Below are 17,651 nucleotides of genomic sequence, written 5' to 3' on the forward strand. Positions count from 1 at the left end.
TACGTCTTCAACTTTCTGATAAACTTTGCCTCATTCTGCTCCAGTGAACTCCTACTATACATCTCAATAAAGGCATGTGAAATAAACACAATATTGAAGTGAATATGCGATGGAGTCCGTAACTACGCCATCTAGAATTCACAACTCATTTATTTTATTTACTTATTTTGACTACTTATCCATTTCATTACATTTTATGTGTCACTACTTATGTTTTTAATTTCTCTTTCACCTCCTGGATAGATTCGTCCATTAGTATTTAAGCTCCATGATAGCGTTTCATCTCTTTTTTTCCCCACTTCTTCATTGCTCTTTTTTCATGGTGAATCACATTTGAAAGGCTGCAGCTGTTAATGTCCCAGCAATTTGGGCTCTTCTCCTAAAGACTTTTCTGCTATCCTTCCTCTTCTTAAGAACCTCTTCGTAAAAAAAAAACAAAAAAAACATGAACCTATTTTTCCTTCTGAATACTTTTCCATATATTCTAAGCATGTCAGTTTGCAGAAACTCTGCTAAAGGGTAAGAGTTGTGTCATGTTCTTTGTTTGTAGATGGTCCTGTCACCGTGGGCATGAGCTTGGACATCGCCAGCATTGACACAATCTCAGAGATCAACATGGTGAGATACACCAACAACACTGTTGTCATTGTGTTTACTAGAAGGTCAGACAGTTTTGTACCATGTTCCATTAATTTAAGTCTCCAGGCACCTTATGTAATATCTTATTAGCAAGTTGTCAATGTGTTTGTAATGATGAAGCATATCTTGAATAAACATGATATAAAATACAGCGGATATTTGTTGACATGAAATAGTAGGACAAACACAGGCTTAACCAGTGCCATTAATTAGGGTTCCACTACAGGATTAAGAGAACCAGGGTTATGCAATTTTTTAATTTAAGAGTAGGTCACACCAAATACTTGACATTTTAACCATTAAAATATTTTAAAACTTACTGCACAACTACATGTTGTACAGTACTGTACACCTGAGATTTTCTAGTGTTCATTATGTATTTTTTCTTTTGTTGTATCCAGGAATTAATCACAAAAGCATCGAAACCAATTATTGACAATGACAGCTATTTAAAATACCAGCTGGTGAACTAGTACCCACACCTCCTCCCACTTCTCGAAGGTGTAAAGTGAATAAAATCAGAAATGCCACTCAGTCTAACGTAGTCCTATGACTCTACGTTGTTATGCCCTCAGTAATAATCACATACTTGGATCAACACATAACAAAATAAGAATATCACCAGAAACAGAACATAGTGAGCTTGATTACACATGGGTCACAAAATACCATCAAACAAGGGTAAAATTTAAAGCTAAAAGCTAAAAACTGTCAAAACTAAATGGGCACAGAAGTAACTTCAAGAGCTTTTCCAGCTTCCCCTTCCTCTGGGAGTGATGTTCATTTCTTGCTTGGAAATTAAACTCACAGCTTGTTGCCAGTCAGTGGAAGATACAGATTGCATAGCTGCTCATGATGTAACATCAGGACTTACAGAGCCATTGTAGAAATAGAAAAACATGTTCAGTGTACTAAAAACTAGAGCAGACTTGCTGACTTGAAGCAATGCTGAGGATTACTGTGTGGCTGAGGGACCTGACACCATCAATACTTCACAATACCAAAAAAAAATCCCCCGAGCTGACTAATGAAATAAACGTGCAAAAGAAGAAGCGTGTTTTGCAAAAAAAACACACTCGTCTCTCAGCACATTGTTGACATGCTAATTTTAATTCTGTTGTGACCTTTTATGTCCCGATCCTTCAGGACTACACCGCAACCATCTTCCTCCGCCAGCGCTGGACAGACGAGCGTTTGGTATTCGAAGGCAATAAAAGCCTCAGTCTTGATGGGCGGCTCGTTGAGCTCCTCTGGGTCCCCGACACCTTTATCGTGGACTCCAAGAAGTCCTTCCTCCATGACATCACAGTTGAGAACAGACTGATCCGTATATTTCCCAATGGGACTGTTCTTTATGCACTGAGGTGAGATTGGAACTGAGACTGCTGGTGTAAGGTGTTTTTGTTCGTTCCAATAGACAATAAAGGAGCACTTGGGTAATGTAATGTGTTTGCAAAACAGGGAGTTGTCTCGATTCTGTTGCTTGGCTTTCATATTGAATTAGTAGATGGACATGTCACCTGTCAATAAAAGCAGCCCCAGCAGATTTTGCCCTGTGCGCAAGGGAGTAACATCTGACAAGCTCTTGTCAGAAACATGCATTCCTCTGGCCTTTTCATTTGATAGACAGGATAGAGACAGGCTTGAGTTGGGTATATGCATTCGATTTAGTCCAGCTTCAAAATAAAATGCTCAGCAGGGCACTGCTCTTCTTCACTAAGAGGATCTGTGCGCTATAGTTTTGATTTATGCTTTTATTTTCAACATGTGCCTGACATTACTTTATGTACGGTGTGTGTGTGTGTGTGTCCTTGTCTTCAATACAAACCTTCCATTCATACAGTAGAAGTCTTACATTTCAGGGCTTGACAGAGGATATGAGGTGGGTAAGCACTTCTCAAGTCGGTGAGAGTAAAACCAATAAAAAGAACAGAGTCAGGAGAAAAGGATGCCAAGTCAGGGGATTGAGGCTGTGAAAATGGACAGTTATGGAAGGAACGGACAGCTGTTTCAGTACTGTGCCACTCGGGACCATGAGAAAATATATATTTATATAGATGCATATGCATGTATGTATGTATGTATATGTGTATATATATATATATATATATATATATATACATATATATATATATATGTGTATATATATGTATATATATATATATATATACATATATATATATATATGTGTATATATATGTATGTATGTATGTATATATAGAATGTGTATATGTATGTATATATGTGTCTATACAAATGTATGTGTATATATATGAGAGGCCATTTGATTAATAATTAAGTCTTGCGCTCACGTTACATCATACTCTCTCACAAACACCATCATATTCTCTCACAAACACTATTATACTCTATCAAACACTATCATATTCTCTCATAAACACCATTATACTCTCTCACAAACACTATCATACTCTCTCACAAACACTATCATATTCTCTCACAAACACTATCATATTCTCTCACAAACACTATAATATTCTCTCACAAATACCATCATACTCTGTCACAAACACTATCATACTCTCTCACAAACACTATCATACTCTCTCACAAACACTTTCATAGTCACACACATTTATTATCATACTCTCTCACAAAAAACACTATCATACTCTCTTTCACGCTATTATGAATGCAACATCATGATAGTGAATGTATGAGAGAATGTTATGCAATGTATGCGAGTATAGTGGTATGTGTGAGGGAGTTTTAATGAAACGGAAGTCATCTTGAATTTCCAGTTTCTAATTGGCTTATCGGGATGTCTCTCCAGCTGGATATACAATGTATATGTATATACATTTTATTTTGTGTATTGGCTGTGCCACTGTTATCAGTGAAACCAATATTTCAATTTAACATATTGACTCATGGTCATTTTATGACTTAATGCAGTATAAATGTCCATGGCTCAAATGACAGCAATAAAACATGTACTGTAAGATCTCTGTTTCCCTTTAACAAAGAAACAATATTTCTGCTTTCAGGATTACGACCACTGTGGCCTGCAACATGGATCTGACCAAGTATCCCATGGACAAGCAGACCTGCACACTGCAACTGGAGAGCTGTAAGGACACTTCATACTTTACAAAGAATTATCAGAAATCTGTAACTTGAAGCTGTGGTAGAGAATCAGTGGGTGGGTGCAATTTCAAATGAATCTGATCAAACCCAAGGATCAAACGGATCGTTTTCTCTCATCCTTTTAAACTGCTATGTGCGTGTGTGGTGTGCGCATGTACACATACAGCTGCATTTTTTTTTTTGATGTCACACAGCAGACAGAATTGCAAGGGCAATTTAGGTCATGATGTACTGTTTCAGCTAGTATTGTTTTCAATGACTGAGTCCTCATTCTGCTTATGTTTAATGGATACAAATGCACATGGCAGTTGGTGGCAGTATCGCGTTGAAATGCCCGAACAAAAGAGTGAGGAAAAACATTATATGATTTACTCTATATGCTCCAAAAAAAGGGGTTTGCAAGGGCTATATGATAATGATAAATGCACTCCTTTTTCTTTGGTTTAACGAAGCATAAATATGTACAGAAGAGTATTTGTTTTATGTTTTTGAAAGAAAGTTTAAAAACGGCACAAATTCTGAGAATAATGTTAGAATTCTGACTGTTCTCAGAATGTGGCCCTAATACTCTTCCATATACTAATAATCAACTAGTACTAATGACACATACTAATACTAATACTGTATACTGACGCTCAAACAAACATGCTTCTCATAGCAGTGTTTTGCTTCGGCATCATGTTTTGGGGTCAGTTCTGTTTCTAATAAAAAGCCCATCTTTTTACAAATAATATATACATATATACACATATATATACATATGTGTGTATATATATATATATATATATACTCGTATAAACTTTCTTAAGAATAAGAAGCCATTTGCTTTGATTTATCTCCACCAGTTTCGAGTTGAAATACTGTGACCGTATATGTTTATGATTAAATCAAACTGTTATTGTTATGACATGATAAGATTCATTATTTTGACCGTACAAAGAAGGACTCCCTGCTCCCACAGCCTCCTTCCCTGAACTGTCAACCCATTGTATTCCAACTCACTTTTGCTCCATAGCATTAAATGACAACCAGTCATATTGAACTGAGTCTGATGCCAGCCAGAAGCCCACCAGGACCTCAGCGGCAAATAAAACATTTAATGATTGCCTCAGTGCCACTAAGCAGACAAAAAGACATCTGGAGGTGAAGGTTGAATAACTGAGGAGGATGACGGATTCCTCCCTCCTTTGCATCGCTAATTCTCAGCTGAATATCTGAATCCATCTCTCGCTGTGCCTGTCTCGTTCTCTTTTTTTTTTCATCCTCCCCTTTTATCTGTCACAGTGCTGCTCTGTTTCTCCTCTTTTCCGTCTTTCTCTGTCGCTCCTCTCCTTCACTCAGCCTCCCGCTTGCCGAGTCTCTTGAAGGAGGTGTTTATTAAAGGATTTTGCTTTGTTTGATGCCGTGCCAAAAGTGGATCGTCTACACAGGAGCAGGGTTTAAAGAGAGTGTCGTTGGGGGAGTGTGCAGGATATTCTGATCACAATCGGTGTCAGTCAGAGATATTTAGCACACAATGACAGCAGAGAAGATAGTTACAGTCTTGTTGGGCTTTATTTTAATTTTGAATGGCGCCATTAAAAACTTTCTCAAGGTTACGCATGTATTACTTCACTGCCTGTCACTTAATATCTCCTTTTTTGTACAGCAATATCAAGGTGCATAACAAAGGGAAACGAGAGTGAATATACAAGACCTTTCAGCATTTAAATCACAGCTGACATTTATTAGGGGACGTTTGTTCCTCTCTTAATTCTCTCCAATCAATAATGCATTACAGTGATGGCCGTTAATGAGCATATTACTCACTGCAGATTATGGAGGTGTATTCTCAGTCATCAGCACTCTTATTTTTCTTATTCTCTGGCTCCCTCTGCAGACAAATTAGGAGAATGCACCAAAGAGGTTTTAGCCTCACATCACTTGTCCTTGAGTAATGTATCATTTAAACTACACCTGTTCTTTTTTTTTAATGTGATTATTGTCACATTGTCCATTTAAAAAAAACTACATTACAGAACTACACTACATTTGCATGTTCTCACTGCATGTTTTCTCCAGGTTCTATGGTTTCTTCCCACAGTCCAAAAAACATGCACATTTGTGGATTAGGCAAATTGGATACTCTAAATCAGGGGTCCCAAACTGGCGGCCCCCCAAACGATTACATGCGGCCCCCCACTAAATAAAACATGGCCGACGACTTCACTGTCTTTTAAACACAGTGTGTAGCTGAGACACAGCTGTCACTGAGTTATTAGAATATAATATATGTTTGCTAGCAATCTTTTTTATAACAGTAATAATAAGAAATGTGGTCATTATTATCCCATTATTCAATGTATCATATACAACATTACTTATATAAATACAGTTGTTAGGGCACGAACCACGAATGGCAGTGGCCGAAACGGCTCCTGGTACGAATTTTAATTACAGTTGTCCACACTATTATTTATGTAATTTAAAATAAATGTCTGTTTTTAATATTAATACATTAATTTTGCATCATAAATAGTATTATAAAGTATGTGTGATATTGTGATAACAATTGTTTTTCTTCCCACTTTTTGTTCTCTAGGCCGGCCCCCTCTTGACCACAATAGATGCGCATTGGCCCCCAGGTCATTTGAGTTTGAGACCCCTGATCTAAATTGACACTAGATGTGAGTGTGAGAGTGGATGGTTGTTTGTCTCTATGTCCCTGTGATGGACTGGCAATCTGTCCAGGGTGTACCCCCCGCCTTTTGCCCTATGTCAGCTCAGATTGGCATCAGTGCCCACCCGTAACCCTCATGTAGAGGATAAAGCGACAGGAGATGAGTGAGTGAGTTAGTGTGTATCTGTGTTCTCTTGGGCCCAGTGCAAAATGCATGATAAATCTGTTATGGTATGGGGCAAAAGTAAAGCTCCTCAGCTACTCTTTTTTTTTTGCACTTTTACAAGAATTTTTAATGAACACAACAAATGCATTTCCAATTGCAATTCTTGTTGGGTCTCCCTCTGTCAAACTGCGTTACGTGAACAACGGAGGGAATACTCTGTTTCTGTTGTGACTATAATTACAGACATGCAACTTTAATATTACATTTAAAAGTAGGATTGTGTTTCATCTGTTTGTTTGGATTTTTTAATGACATTTATCATGTATTGAGTTTGTCACCGTGCAGGCTTTTCCCATTTGCCTCTTAATCTAGCTATTCAAATGTGTGTTTTTTTTCCCCCCCGCATTGCTTTGGTTCTTTGATGAAATATCTCTATTGTGTTCAGCATAAGAGGGAATTTCCCACCCACTATGGGCTGCAATGGCAAACAAATCAACCATGAAAGGTTTGGATTATAGCTTCATCATCACCATTATCGTATAGTATAGTTTATTACATTCTTTGTAATATGATGGGGATATTTTCATCTGCACAAGGGTATACAGTATGTCGTGGTGTGTTGACCATTTAGGGTAATAATGTCAAGCTGCTGTTGCAGAATGCACTGAACCATAAATTATAAAAATATGAAGGGTTATGAGTTTTATCTGCTATAAAACAATGATATAGAATCAGCTTTTAAGTTACAGTGTACAGTAAGTGGTCACAAAAACGATTGCCGGCACACATTGGCATTCATTTGGGGTTGTTATTCACTGGCCATCTAATTGTAAAAATGTCGCTGACCTTGTCTTATCCTATTGGGACACATGTGGTGCTTTAGCTGCAGTTTGCTCCATTATTTCCCATCAGAGAATCATTAGCTTTTTGTGTGTAGTTCTATTTGGCGCTGTGTTGGTTTATCTTTTTTTTTTTTTTTTTTTGACTGCAGGGAGAAATGGAATGAATGTGGACCTTAACCCCAAACACAAACAATAACATTATGGACTTTAATTGAAAGTAAAATTGGGTGATAAAACTTTTTTGTGGGGGGTTCTACAAGTGCTATTTTTTTTCCCCACACCCATTTATTAGATCCATTATTGATATACAACTATTGATTAGTGCTGCTGGGATCCTACTGTGGGAGTAATGGTCACCTCTTTCTATTTTCTTACAGGGGGTTACAATATTAATGATGTTATGTTCTACTGGACCAGAGGAAACGAGTCTGTCAGTGGCTTAGACACTTTACAGCTGGCTCAGTATACAGTGGAAGACCATTACACTTCTGTCTCAGAGGCCGTCTATGAAACGGGTGAGCATAAAATCCATGCAAGACCGTACTCACGTTTGAATATAAGATTAGGACGTCTAAATCATGCCATGTGATCTGATATCAAGTCTTATCTCCCCTCTTCTTCTTAAAGGCAATTACCCCAGGTTGGTCTTCCACTTTGAGTTGAAGAGGAGCATCCTCTACTTCATCCTGGAGACGTACGTTCCCTCGAGCCTGCTGGTGGTCCTCTCATGGGTTTCCTTCTGGATTTCCTTATCCTCTGTTCCAGCACGTATTTGTATAGGTATGGAGAAAAGCATGTTTATTTCATTCATTTTTATTTTTTTTATTTTTTTAAGGTCCCACATTATGCAAAATCATCATTTTAATCATTTAAATCCTTATATTTGGGACTCTGGAGGCCCTATCAGTTGGCAAAGTGTGAAAAAAAATGACTGGCTCATGTTTTTGTGGTCCTCCTCAGTCTGAGTACAGGAGATAAAACACACGATGTTGACTTCCGCGCTCACTGGGACGTCACAATGCGCTGAATTCCTGGAATTGTTGTCTCTCGGAGCTCCGCTTTATCCGTAAAACACGCAAGAGTGCTACGAGGGCAATGGTATCTGAAAACTGGAAGTCCGCAAAAAGTTCTATTCTTGGCTCCACAGTGCAGCACAGAGTCCTACACAAACTTCCAGCCTCAGAGGATTTATCTGTCCAGTGGATACATGTTATATGACGGCAATGTGCCTGCTAGAGCCTGCAAATGATCACTTTTCCAAATGCTAACTGCTGTTAGCTCCCAATAGCCTCTGTGGATGATGTCATTTCCTGTCCCTTAAGTTTCATTTTACTTTTTTTTAAAGAGATACTACTAAATAGTGTTTAGCGTTTCTGAACAGGGCTGTTTTGGCAGGGTGATTGAACTGCTGTGGTGCTTCATCCTTATGGTATTTTGACCAAAGCATGTCACAGACATGTTCATTAGGACACCAGGGAACTGGTTTAACTTGGAGAAATAGGATATCATATGACTCCTTTAATAAACTGTTGTCTAGACAGCAAATAAAAATAGTTCTAGCTTCATTCTAGATGTTGTTATCAGGTGATTTGGGATATAGCACTGGCAAGAATTCAGTCCAAACTTGTAATGAACAAGATGTCAGCAACAGTATCTCAAGACATGACATGGATGATGCATCCTCTTTAACAATATTTGTGCATGCACTATACAAAAAGTACGTTTTGTTGATTCATTTGTTGATTTTGGCCCGTTGTCCCGAGGTTCATTGGATGAGCAGATAATCTCTTGTGTATCTTTGTGCGTTGCGTGCCAGGTGTGACCACGGTGCTGACGATGACCACGCTAATGATGGGAGCCAGGACGTCACTGCCCAACGCCAACTGCTTCATCAAGGCCATCGACGTTTACTTGGGAATCTGCTTCAGCTTTATTTTCGGCGCGCTCATCGAGTACGCCGTGGCCCACTTCTGCACCCTCACGCACCCCGACACACACATGCTCATGGTGAGCACCTCCTGACTTTACAGTCTTGTTGATTACGTTTGTGGTCATTGATGTTGTTGTCGTGGTCCCAGTCATCATCTGTGTGATCGTGGATCGTTGTCATTTGTGTCATCCTCATCATCATTTCATCACAAGTCCTTTGTGGGAGGGTAAGTTTAAAGGTTCTTTATGCTAATTTAGAAACTATTGTCGTCTTTGTTTCAATGTAAACCTCCTTTTGCTCCTGCAGTACGGTCACCGAATGCACGACTTTGACGATGAAATGAACGGCATCGTCACCACCATCTCCAGTCACCCCAACAGAGCTAAGAGACGCAAGGAACCTGCTGCGTCTCCTCCCACAGCTCCTGCCGCCACAGAACTCACCGTCACTCCCTCCAGTCCCTCTGGCAGCGAGCCCAAGCCTGAGGCGTCGCCTCCAGAACCCACCAATCGGTGCCTCATGGTTATGGCCGTTGTCTGCAAAGTGCTGCGCTCCATAAACTGCTGCCATATAAAGAACCCGCACCACATAGACTACTACTCCAGACTCACCTTCCCAATGTCTTTCGTCATGGTGAACCTGCTCTATTGGACATATTATCTGTACTTTTAGCGTTTGTATTAGTGCATGTGTCCAAAGGTGTGCGAGACAGAGAGTGTTTGTAGAAAAGAAGTGTACTTTACTGTATGAGTCTGACAGTCCGACGATTTCTACGTTAAGTAATAAGCAAAGTAGCTCAAGTGAGAATTATGATTATGAAATTTACTCAAATATAACTTTTAAATAACGTTTTAAATTTTACCCACTTGGGTTTGTTTAAAACAGTGGGCGTACTTGGCTGGCAAGATTTGTTAAATTCTATTACACCTTAAAATTAAAAGAATATTGATTCCAAAGAAGTGCATGGTCAGTCTGCATCTTTCTTGCTATAGTAAATTTCTTTTAAATGTTTAAATGCCTCATTATGAGGCCTGGCATGACACTCAGAAGATGGAGTTGTAATCCACAGCTCTATGAGAGACCAAATGCAGGCTCCGCCTTGTCTTGTTTCTTTTCTTCTCTTCTTTTCAGCCTTTGATCAGTTGAATTCTGGAAATCTTAACATCAAACAAAACAAGTGTACCAAACCAGTGGAACTCCAAAGTTTTCAACATTAATGTGTTATACTCATAACCTTAAGTGTCATAATGACATTGGAATTGTCACCAGTGCTTGTTCCACAGCATTAATGCAAAAAGGAGTCTTTAAAAATAAGTGTTTTCTTATCAATAATTGGTATTAAATATGATAATATATTAAAGAGTTCTAGCTGGTTACTCTTAGCAGCAGCTTTATATTTTTGGGTTTTCTGTCCCTCTGGCTGTACATTCGCCATTCCCATTATCCACGGAATACCTCAAGAACAGCTTGAGGGACTTTCGTCAGGTTAAGCACAAATGTTCAGATTAACCGCAGGGTGAACTGTTTCGATTTTTTGTGGTCAAAGGTCACGGTCGCAGTGACCTCAGCATCTCCCGAATGCCTTGAGCAAATCCTTTGACATTTTGCACAAACATTCAGTTGGACCTAGCGGTTAACTGCTTGGATTTGGGCGGCCAGAAATGAAAGCTCAAGGTCATTGTTGACCTAGAAACGGGTTTTTTGTCCTCTTGTGGACATTCAGTCAACATGGTTACATCAGTCTGGTGATGGAGCCGTGATTGGTGTCAAGTGTTGATAGTAAAGATTGACATATTTGTACATTAGATGTGGATATATAGGACAGCAACGCTATATTATGTTTCACTACATTACAGTGAAGTATAATTACATATTTATTACAAGTATTGTTCTCACCCGTGTTTGACACTGTAGTGATTTGAATATAATTGAAACGGCCAAAATATTACAACAGGATTGTATAATCTCTCCGTACTCCAAGTGAGTGAGGGATTATTAGTTGACCCATGACCCTCTTAAACTCTGAAACCTAGCAGGGCTATACGAGTTGTTGCTATCGATGTATAGCCAACATAGCATAGCATTTATTAGCTGTTGAATAACCATTTTTAGCAGAAATCATGTTTCTGTAAAGTTTTCATCAAAATGAATGATAAACCTCCAGCAGTGAAAAGCAACGTTCGTTTTTTTACTCTTATTTTCTGTTTTCTATCTTATCTTTGCTTCTTCTTCAAGCTAGTATAACCACCTGGCACATCTCCTCATTTTCTGGCAGAGTTGCTGTAGCATCCAGGCTGCCCTGAGGAAGAACCGCTGCTCAAAGGGCACATGATGATCTCTAGTACTGTATAGCTGTATGGAAAAAAGATTGAATTTCGCTGAAGAAGCCACGATGAGTGGAAGACAAAACTTATATAATGCGTAGATAAGTTCAGGTGATTGATCTGCCTTTCATCTAATTCCATCTGGGATTGACTCCAGTGCCCTCCAATGACTCTCAAAGGATTGTAGTTGATGGATAAATTGATGGATGGATGGCCAAAGATTCCAGTTTATTTTTTGTCACTCCCCTTAAGTTCTTCAGCTGAAAGTTTTCAATTATTTTTCCCAAATGGAAACAAAACAATAATGACTTAATTCTGAAACAGCATGCGCTCAACGCAGAGCAGAAGGCAACACTTGATACTTCAGGTGGATGACTTTCTTGGATTTAGTTGAGCGACAGAGATGCATGTTTTGTGTTGTGTTGAATATTGTTGTGACATGCGCTCGCTTATTTAAACTGACGCTGAATTAAACAGCCCTTTTAATCACAATGCTGAACACGGAAGTATCCATTTTCAAGAACTACCTGTTTGATATTTATTGAACTTCATCTTAAGCTTAGTTGGTATCTATCAATGCTCCGCCGCCTTTCAAGGTGTTTCTCCATAACTTACCTACATTGCTTTCCATGTTTTTATCTATTTTTAACCGTCATCTTCTACTTAACTTCTTGACTCTTCTTGTTGCCTGCTGATAATGGGGAAAAAAAATAGGATTTACTTTGGTTTCTGTTCTTCCTGCATGATTATAAATTGTAACTTTTGTTAATTCTGCTTAGTTTGATTTCTTTTGATTTAACATGATATGAGAATCATACAAATGTTTAGCTGAGGCCACTGAAAGGATGAGTTTTCATTGAAGGTACTCGGTTGAAACTGGTGAACAGAGTCGTGGAAACATTGATGTGAGGAAACACAGATTGTTTTATATTAATAGTATCACGGTTCTAGATTTGATAGTTATAATAGGAAGACATGGACACTATTATGGAACCAAAGACCCACAAGAGATTGGATGCCTACAGAATGTTTTTTGGGTGTGGAGTTGATCCAAACAAATGCTCACAAGTACCAATCCCCCAGTGGCTCCATGGTCACTACATTTCTCTGAATGGACAGTATTTTGGATTAACCCAGAAATGGTGTTGACATTACAGAAAGAAAACTATTAAATGGAACATTGTCTGCGACGTTGCCAGGACATTTGGAGCAACTTTAGTCAGAAAAAAAGGAGGGAAACAACTATTGGTCAACTGCTCTTTCTCTTTCTGTTGTGAGACATGTAAAGTGATGCCTCAAGGTGATCCAGCATCACAGTTGCTTGGACATTTTTTCCTGTGAAATGCGTTTAAATAACTTTAACGCCGTGTTATGAAAGGCATCGGTCTGCTTAACCTGTTGTAAATAAATGGTAACACTATGCATGTTAATCTGGTGTATGAATATGAATGATAGCAATAAAAGAGGTGTGTTGTCAACACTGAATACATGTTACTTTAGCTTGTTAGGGTGCTGCAGCCATTTAGACCATGTTTGTATGCAATGTGTGGTGTATTTGTGTTCAGGCAGATGGTAGGGCAGCAGCATCCCACTGTGACTGGTGGAGAATGTGAGTCTTAACTCCCTGCAGCACCATTAACTCTGACTCAGCAGAATATTAAGTGAGAAGACAATGTTATTCAGTACAAACCCCCACAATCTACGACAGTTTGTAGTTAAAATCTGTGATTTTGGCAGCCATTGCCTTTCTTGCCATCCTTTTTTTTACTAAATATAATGTAACATAGATTAAAATGATTCTAAATAAGGTGAAGGGAATGCCAGTTTCATCTCTACACTCTTAGAACTAAAAGTGCTAAGTCAAACCAGAAAAAGGTTCTTCAGCTTGTCCTCATAGGAGAACCCTTTTTGGCTCCAGGTAGAATCTTTTTGGAACCCTTTTGGAGGGTTCCACCAAGAACCTTTCTTCAGGAAAGGGTTTTTCAGAAGCAAATGGTTCCAGGTAGAACCTCAGCCCTTGTAGAAGAACACTTTTGGAACCCTTATCTAAGAACCAACTGCAGTTTGTGTACTTCATCAGTCTGAAACAATCAATATGATATGCACAGTTGATTTACAATTTACGTACAATGTATTCATTAGGTTTATCACATTATAAATATCAAGAAAATATACATTTATAGATTAGTATGAACAATAAATGGATGTAATACTAACATTATTAGCCCAACATATGATATACACATCTATACAGTCTGAGGCTCAAACAAATCTACTGATTCCAGCACATGTAATTCTCTCACTGCAAGACCTCATCCTGAAGTGAATCAATCTTAGTAAATCGAGAAATTATTGGCTTATATTATACTGTTATAAACATAAAACCTAATTGGACTGTCCAGCTGTCAGTTTTTTTTAAATACATACGTGTGTGAACCTACTGTATGTGCATGCGAAATAATGCTGTGTTGAATGTGAAATCCTGTACTTCACGCGCTACAAAAAGCTCAACCAACACGAATATCATCATCACACTCATGCAACATCAGACTCCACTACTGGCCAGAGAGAAGCAGCATCAGGCATCTCCACAGAGAAGTTAGTGTGATATATGTATTCAATAACTTAGAAAGGCCCTCGAAGGACATCATAAAACGTGAAATGGCCCTTGATGGGGAAAAAAAAAAAGTCTTTCCCATCCCTGCTCTAAGACACAATAATAATAATGTGCTATGCTGAAAAACATAAAACATGGTAACTATACGATCATTAACTTTACTCTAACTGACTGATGTAATATCTTGAAGCGTTGCTTCTAGATTTTAAACGAAGGAACCCTGAACGTCAACAAGTTTCACTATGAAACTGGCATTGTGTGCTACTAGTATTCTCAGGACTAATTGATTTCTATTACGTGTGTTGCAATTATAACAAACTGCAACAAATCTAAAGCCCACTATGCTCATGATTTAGCCGGTTTGTAGAATTCAAAGTGGCATTTCTCTCGACATCGGTGGCAAACTATTATCTAATAGTAAAAAAATCAATCAATATTTTCACAGCACACATTTCTTTTTTGCAACAATAATCCCAAACAACAAGTAGTCTGTAGATTGGCTGACTGAAGGCCACGGCTGCAAAGCGCGAGAATACAGAGCCCCACGCGTTTTTTTTTCTCTCTTCCACAGTCACAGTGTGTGCACATCAGGCCTGAAATTCATCAGTTTCATCAGTAACCTGGTGAGATGAGTCATATTGCGGAGCCTGTTACTCTCCCTGCAGGGCATTGAGTCTGAATACGGTTCAAAGGGGACACGGAGGAGAAAAATCATCACAGCATCAAAAACAGAATCCGTGGTGTTGGATTTAAAAGCCCTGCATATAACAGCAGTTTTCATGAGTGAAGAACCACTACGCAATTTGCACACAGGAATATGAAGCAATGTGTGCAATCCCTTTTTTTCCTCTCACAGTTCACAGAATGTCAGTCGTGGTCTGATCAAACAGACAGCGGCAGGAGTTCGAGGCCACGAGTAATTACAATCTAGCCGAGAAGATAAATGTCTTGACTCGCTGAGATTATTGTTGCAGAATTGATCTTTTTCAAAGCAGGCAACGAGCTGATTGCATTGTGCAAGCCCATTTCTCTCTCTCACACACACATGCATGTGCGTCCAAAAACTTTCAATTCAAGCAGCCTTCATTACACCTGTGTGTTTTGCCTCGAGGCCTCTTGTGTCACCAATCCCTTTCCCCCTGCAAATCCCTTAATGTTTTTTTTAAAGCTCCACATGACTGCTTTTAGTGTCACAGAGCAGACAGTGTAACACGTCCACATCCGGCTAATTCTGTAAAACAGTCACACTGCAAATTTTAAATCACTAAACCATTTAACCTTGTGATACTGCGTGGCGTCATCCACCGACACAGGCGGCACAGCAGCAACACACGCTGCTCGGGCGTCACCACTAGATGGCAGTGTGGAATCACAGTTCGCCGTCGCGTCCACTGCAGTGCAAAAGATGCTGCACTGAGCAACAAGGCATTCAAAAGGCTTCACTGGCATGTTGATGCATTGGGGGGAGAGTGCAAGCTGTTATCATGATTTATTGACAGTGCTTCTTTAGTGTTTCCAAATCTTTAGCTGCTGTTTAATCGTGGCACTAGGGAAGAATGGTGCTCCGAAAAAAAACAAAAAAAAAACGAGGTCAGCTCAAGTGAACATTCAGTAAATCATGAAGCTGAATGTGTTATGTAAGCTTCAATAGGGAGCATGTTTGATTGTTGAGACTCGTATGTGGTGGAGGAGTTGGTTTGGCTGCAGTGGCCACAGGTTCATTAACGGCGGACACTTGGAGACTCAGTTTCTGCATTGCATCAATTCATTTCGGACAGTATAGGGCCAAAATGTGGTGCCAACGTCATGAATTCATAAACTCAGTCTGCTTTGTTTTCAGAATACAGGCTTGTGTGGGTGTTTTTAATTGGATTGCTCTCTTGCCCTTTAATACTAATCAATCATGATTTAGATGTCGCAGTACACGGTCAGCAGCAAAACTCAATTCGTACAATTGCCCATGTTCTAATGAACATTAAGGGAACCATTTATTTGATTTATATTTTCTTTCTTATGTTCTTCCTGTAGTGGTGGAGCACTCATGCCTTTGCAGCAAGAAGACCCGGGTTCAGGACCTGGTCGGAACCCTGGGAGTTTGCATGTTCTTGCCTTGTGTTGGGAGGTTTTCCCTGGATTCTCCGGCTTCCTCTCACAGTCCAAAAAACATGCAATGTGGGGATTAGGTGAATTGGTCACTCTAAATTGACCGTAGGTGTGAGAGTGTGAGAGTGAATGGTTGTTTGTCTCTATATGTGGCCCTGTGATGGACTGGCGAACTGTCCAGGGTGTACCCCGCCTATCGCCTAATGTCAGCTGAGATAGGCACAGCACCCCCCGCGACCCTCCAGGGTTAGGGTTACCAACCCATAGGCTAAAGGATAAAGTGGTAGAAGACGGATGGATGGACGTTCCTCCTGAGCAGCCTAGAGTGTATGAATACTGAGGCTGGCCACGTGATAATAACAGTCATGCTGGTAATCCCAGGTCAGTAACAGTACGAGTATGAACTTTAAGTAAATTCGAGCCATTCAAGTTTGGATTTTCACTTCACCATGCAAAGAGTACACATCTAAACAAACATCAATTAGCCACCAGTGGCAGCTTAATTACAATACTCAGTCACTACAGACTCTTCCGAGGTGATTATCCTTGTCACAAACTGGTTTAATGACCCTGACAGTGATCTAAGTGGACTCCAGTAAAACACCTGCAGATTAGAAGGTCGGCAGCATGAGTGGACAAATGCACTGACTACCATACATACATACATACATACATACCACTCTTTGTCAGTTAAAACAACTCAGTGAAATGATTCATTTACATGGAATCACTGAGTTAAAACTGCAAAGAACAAACCTTCGCCCAGGTGTCTGCAAACTGCTCTCAGCTACAGCACTTCAGCTAAAAATAACCTTACATTACCCATGTCTAATGGTGCTTTCCAGCTTAATCAGATTTCCTTGTAATTTGCAAATTTAGACCACATGGAACATTACCTCGAAAAGTGAATTTCAATCAAACCTTTTAAGCACGAGTCCTTGAACCCACTGTGTTTAACACAGTACCCAGTAAACTGTGCAGCGTCGGAGTGTTTGTCTGTTTCTCATTCCCATATAGGCAACCTGAAGGATTTTTCCCTGCAAAGTTTTACATGACATGTAAATGTCTGATCTTATTTTGTCAGCGTGACAGTCCTTATCGTACACGAATGTCCAAATCTGACGTTGCCACGCTAATTCACATTCAACAGTTCGGCACATCGAAGATACCGATCATGACAATTCCGTCAGTCATCATATCAAACACATGCCCTTTTTTAATTAAATGTCTGTGATTGGCACATCCAGTTTCACGATGAACAAG

The 17,651-nt window shown here is 39.4% G+C and overlaps 1 protein-coding gene across 1 annotated transcript in view; it reads left to right on the forward strand.

Moving 5' to 3' along the window:
• The window catches only part of LOC310934254 (gamma-aminobutyric acid receptor subunit pi), a gene marked incomplete at both ends in the record, with an annotated part of 31,641 nt that extends 21,625 nt beyond the window's left edge, over positions 1-10,016 (forward strand). The window contains 7 exons of the mRNA XM_083897947.1: positions 551-618; positions 1,786-2,003; positions 3,648-3,730; positions 7,792-7,929; positions 8,042-8,194; positions 9,231-9,421; positions 9,651-10,016. Of these exons, the coding sequence (XP_083754073.1) occupies positions 551-618; positions 1,786-2,003; positions 3,648-3,730; positions 7,792-7,929; positions 8,042-8,194; positions 9,231-9,421; positions 9,651-10,016 (1,217 nt within the window). The remainder of the gene's footprint in view (positions 1-550; positions 619-1,785; positions 2,004-3,647; positions 3,731-7,791; positions 7,930-8,041; positions 8,195-9,230; positions 9,422-9,650) is intronic.
• Between the last annotated feature and the right edge of the window lie 7,635 nt (positions 10,017-17,651).

This window comes from Microchirus variegatus (assembly GCF_963457635.1).
Source record: "Microchirus variegatus genome assembly, chromosome: 11".
Lineage (NCBI taxonomy): Eukaryota > Metazoa > Chordata > Actinopteri > Pleuronectiformes > Soleidae > Microchirus > Microchirus variegatus.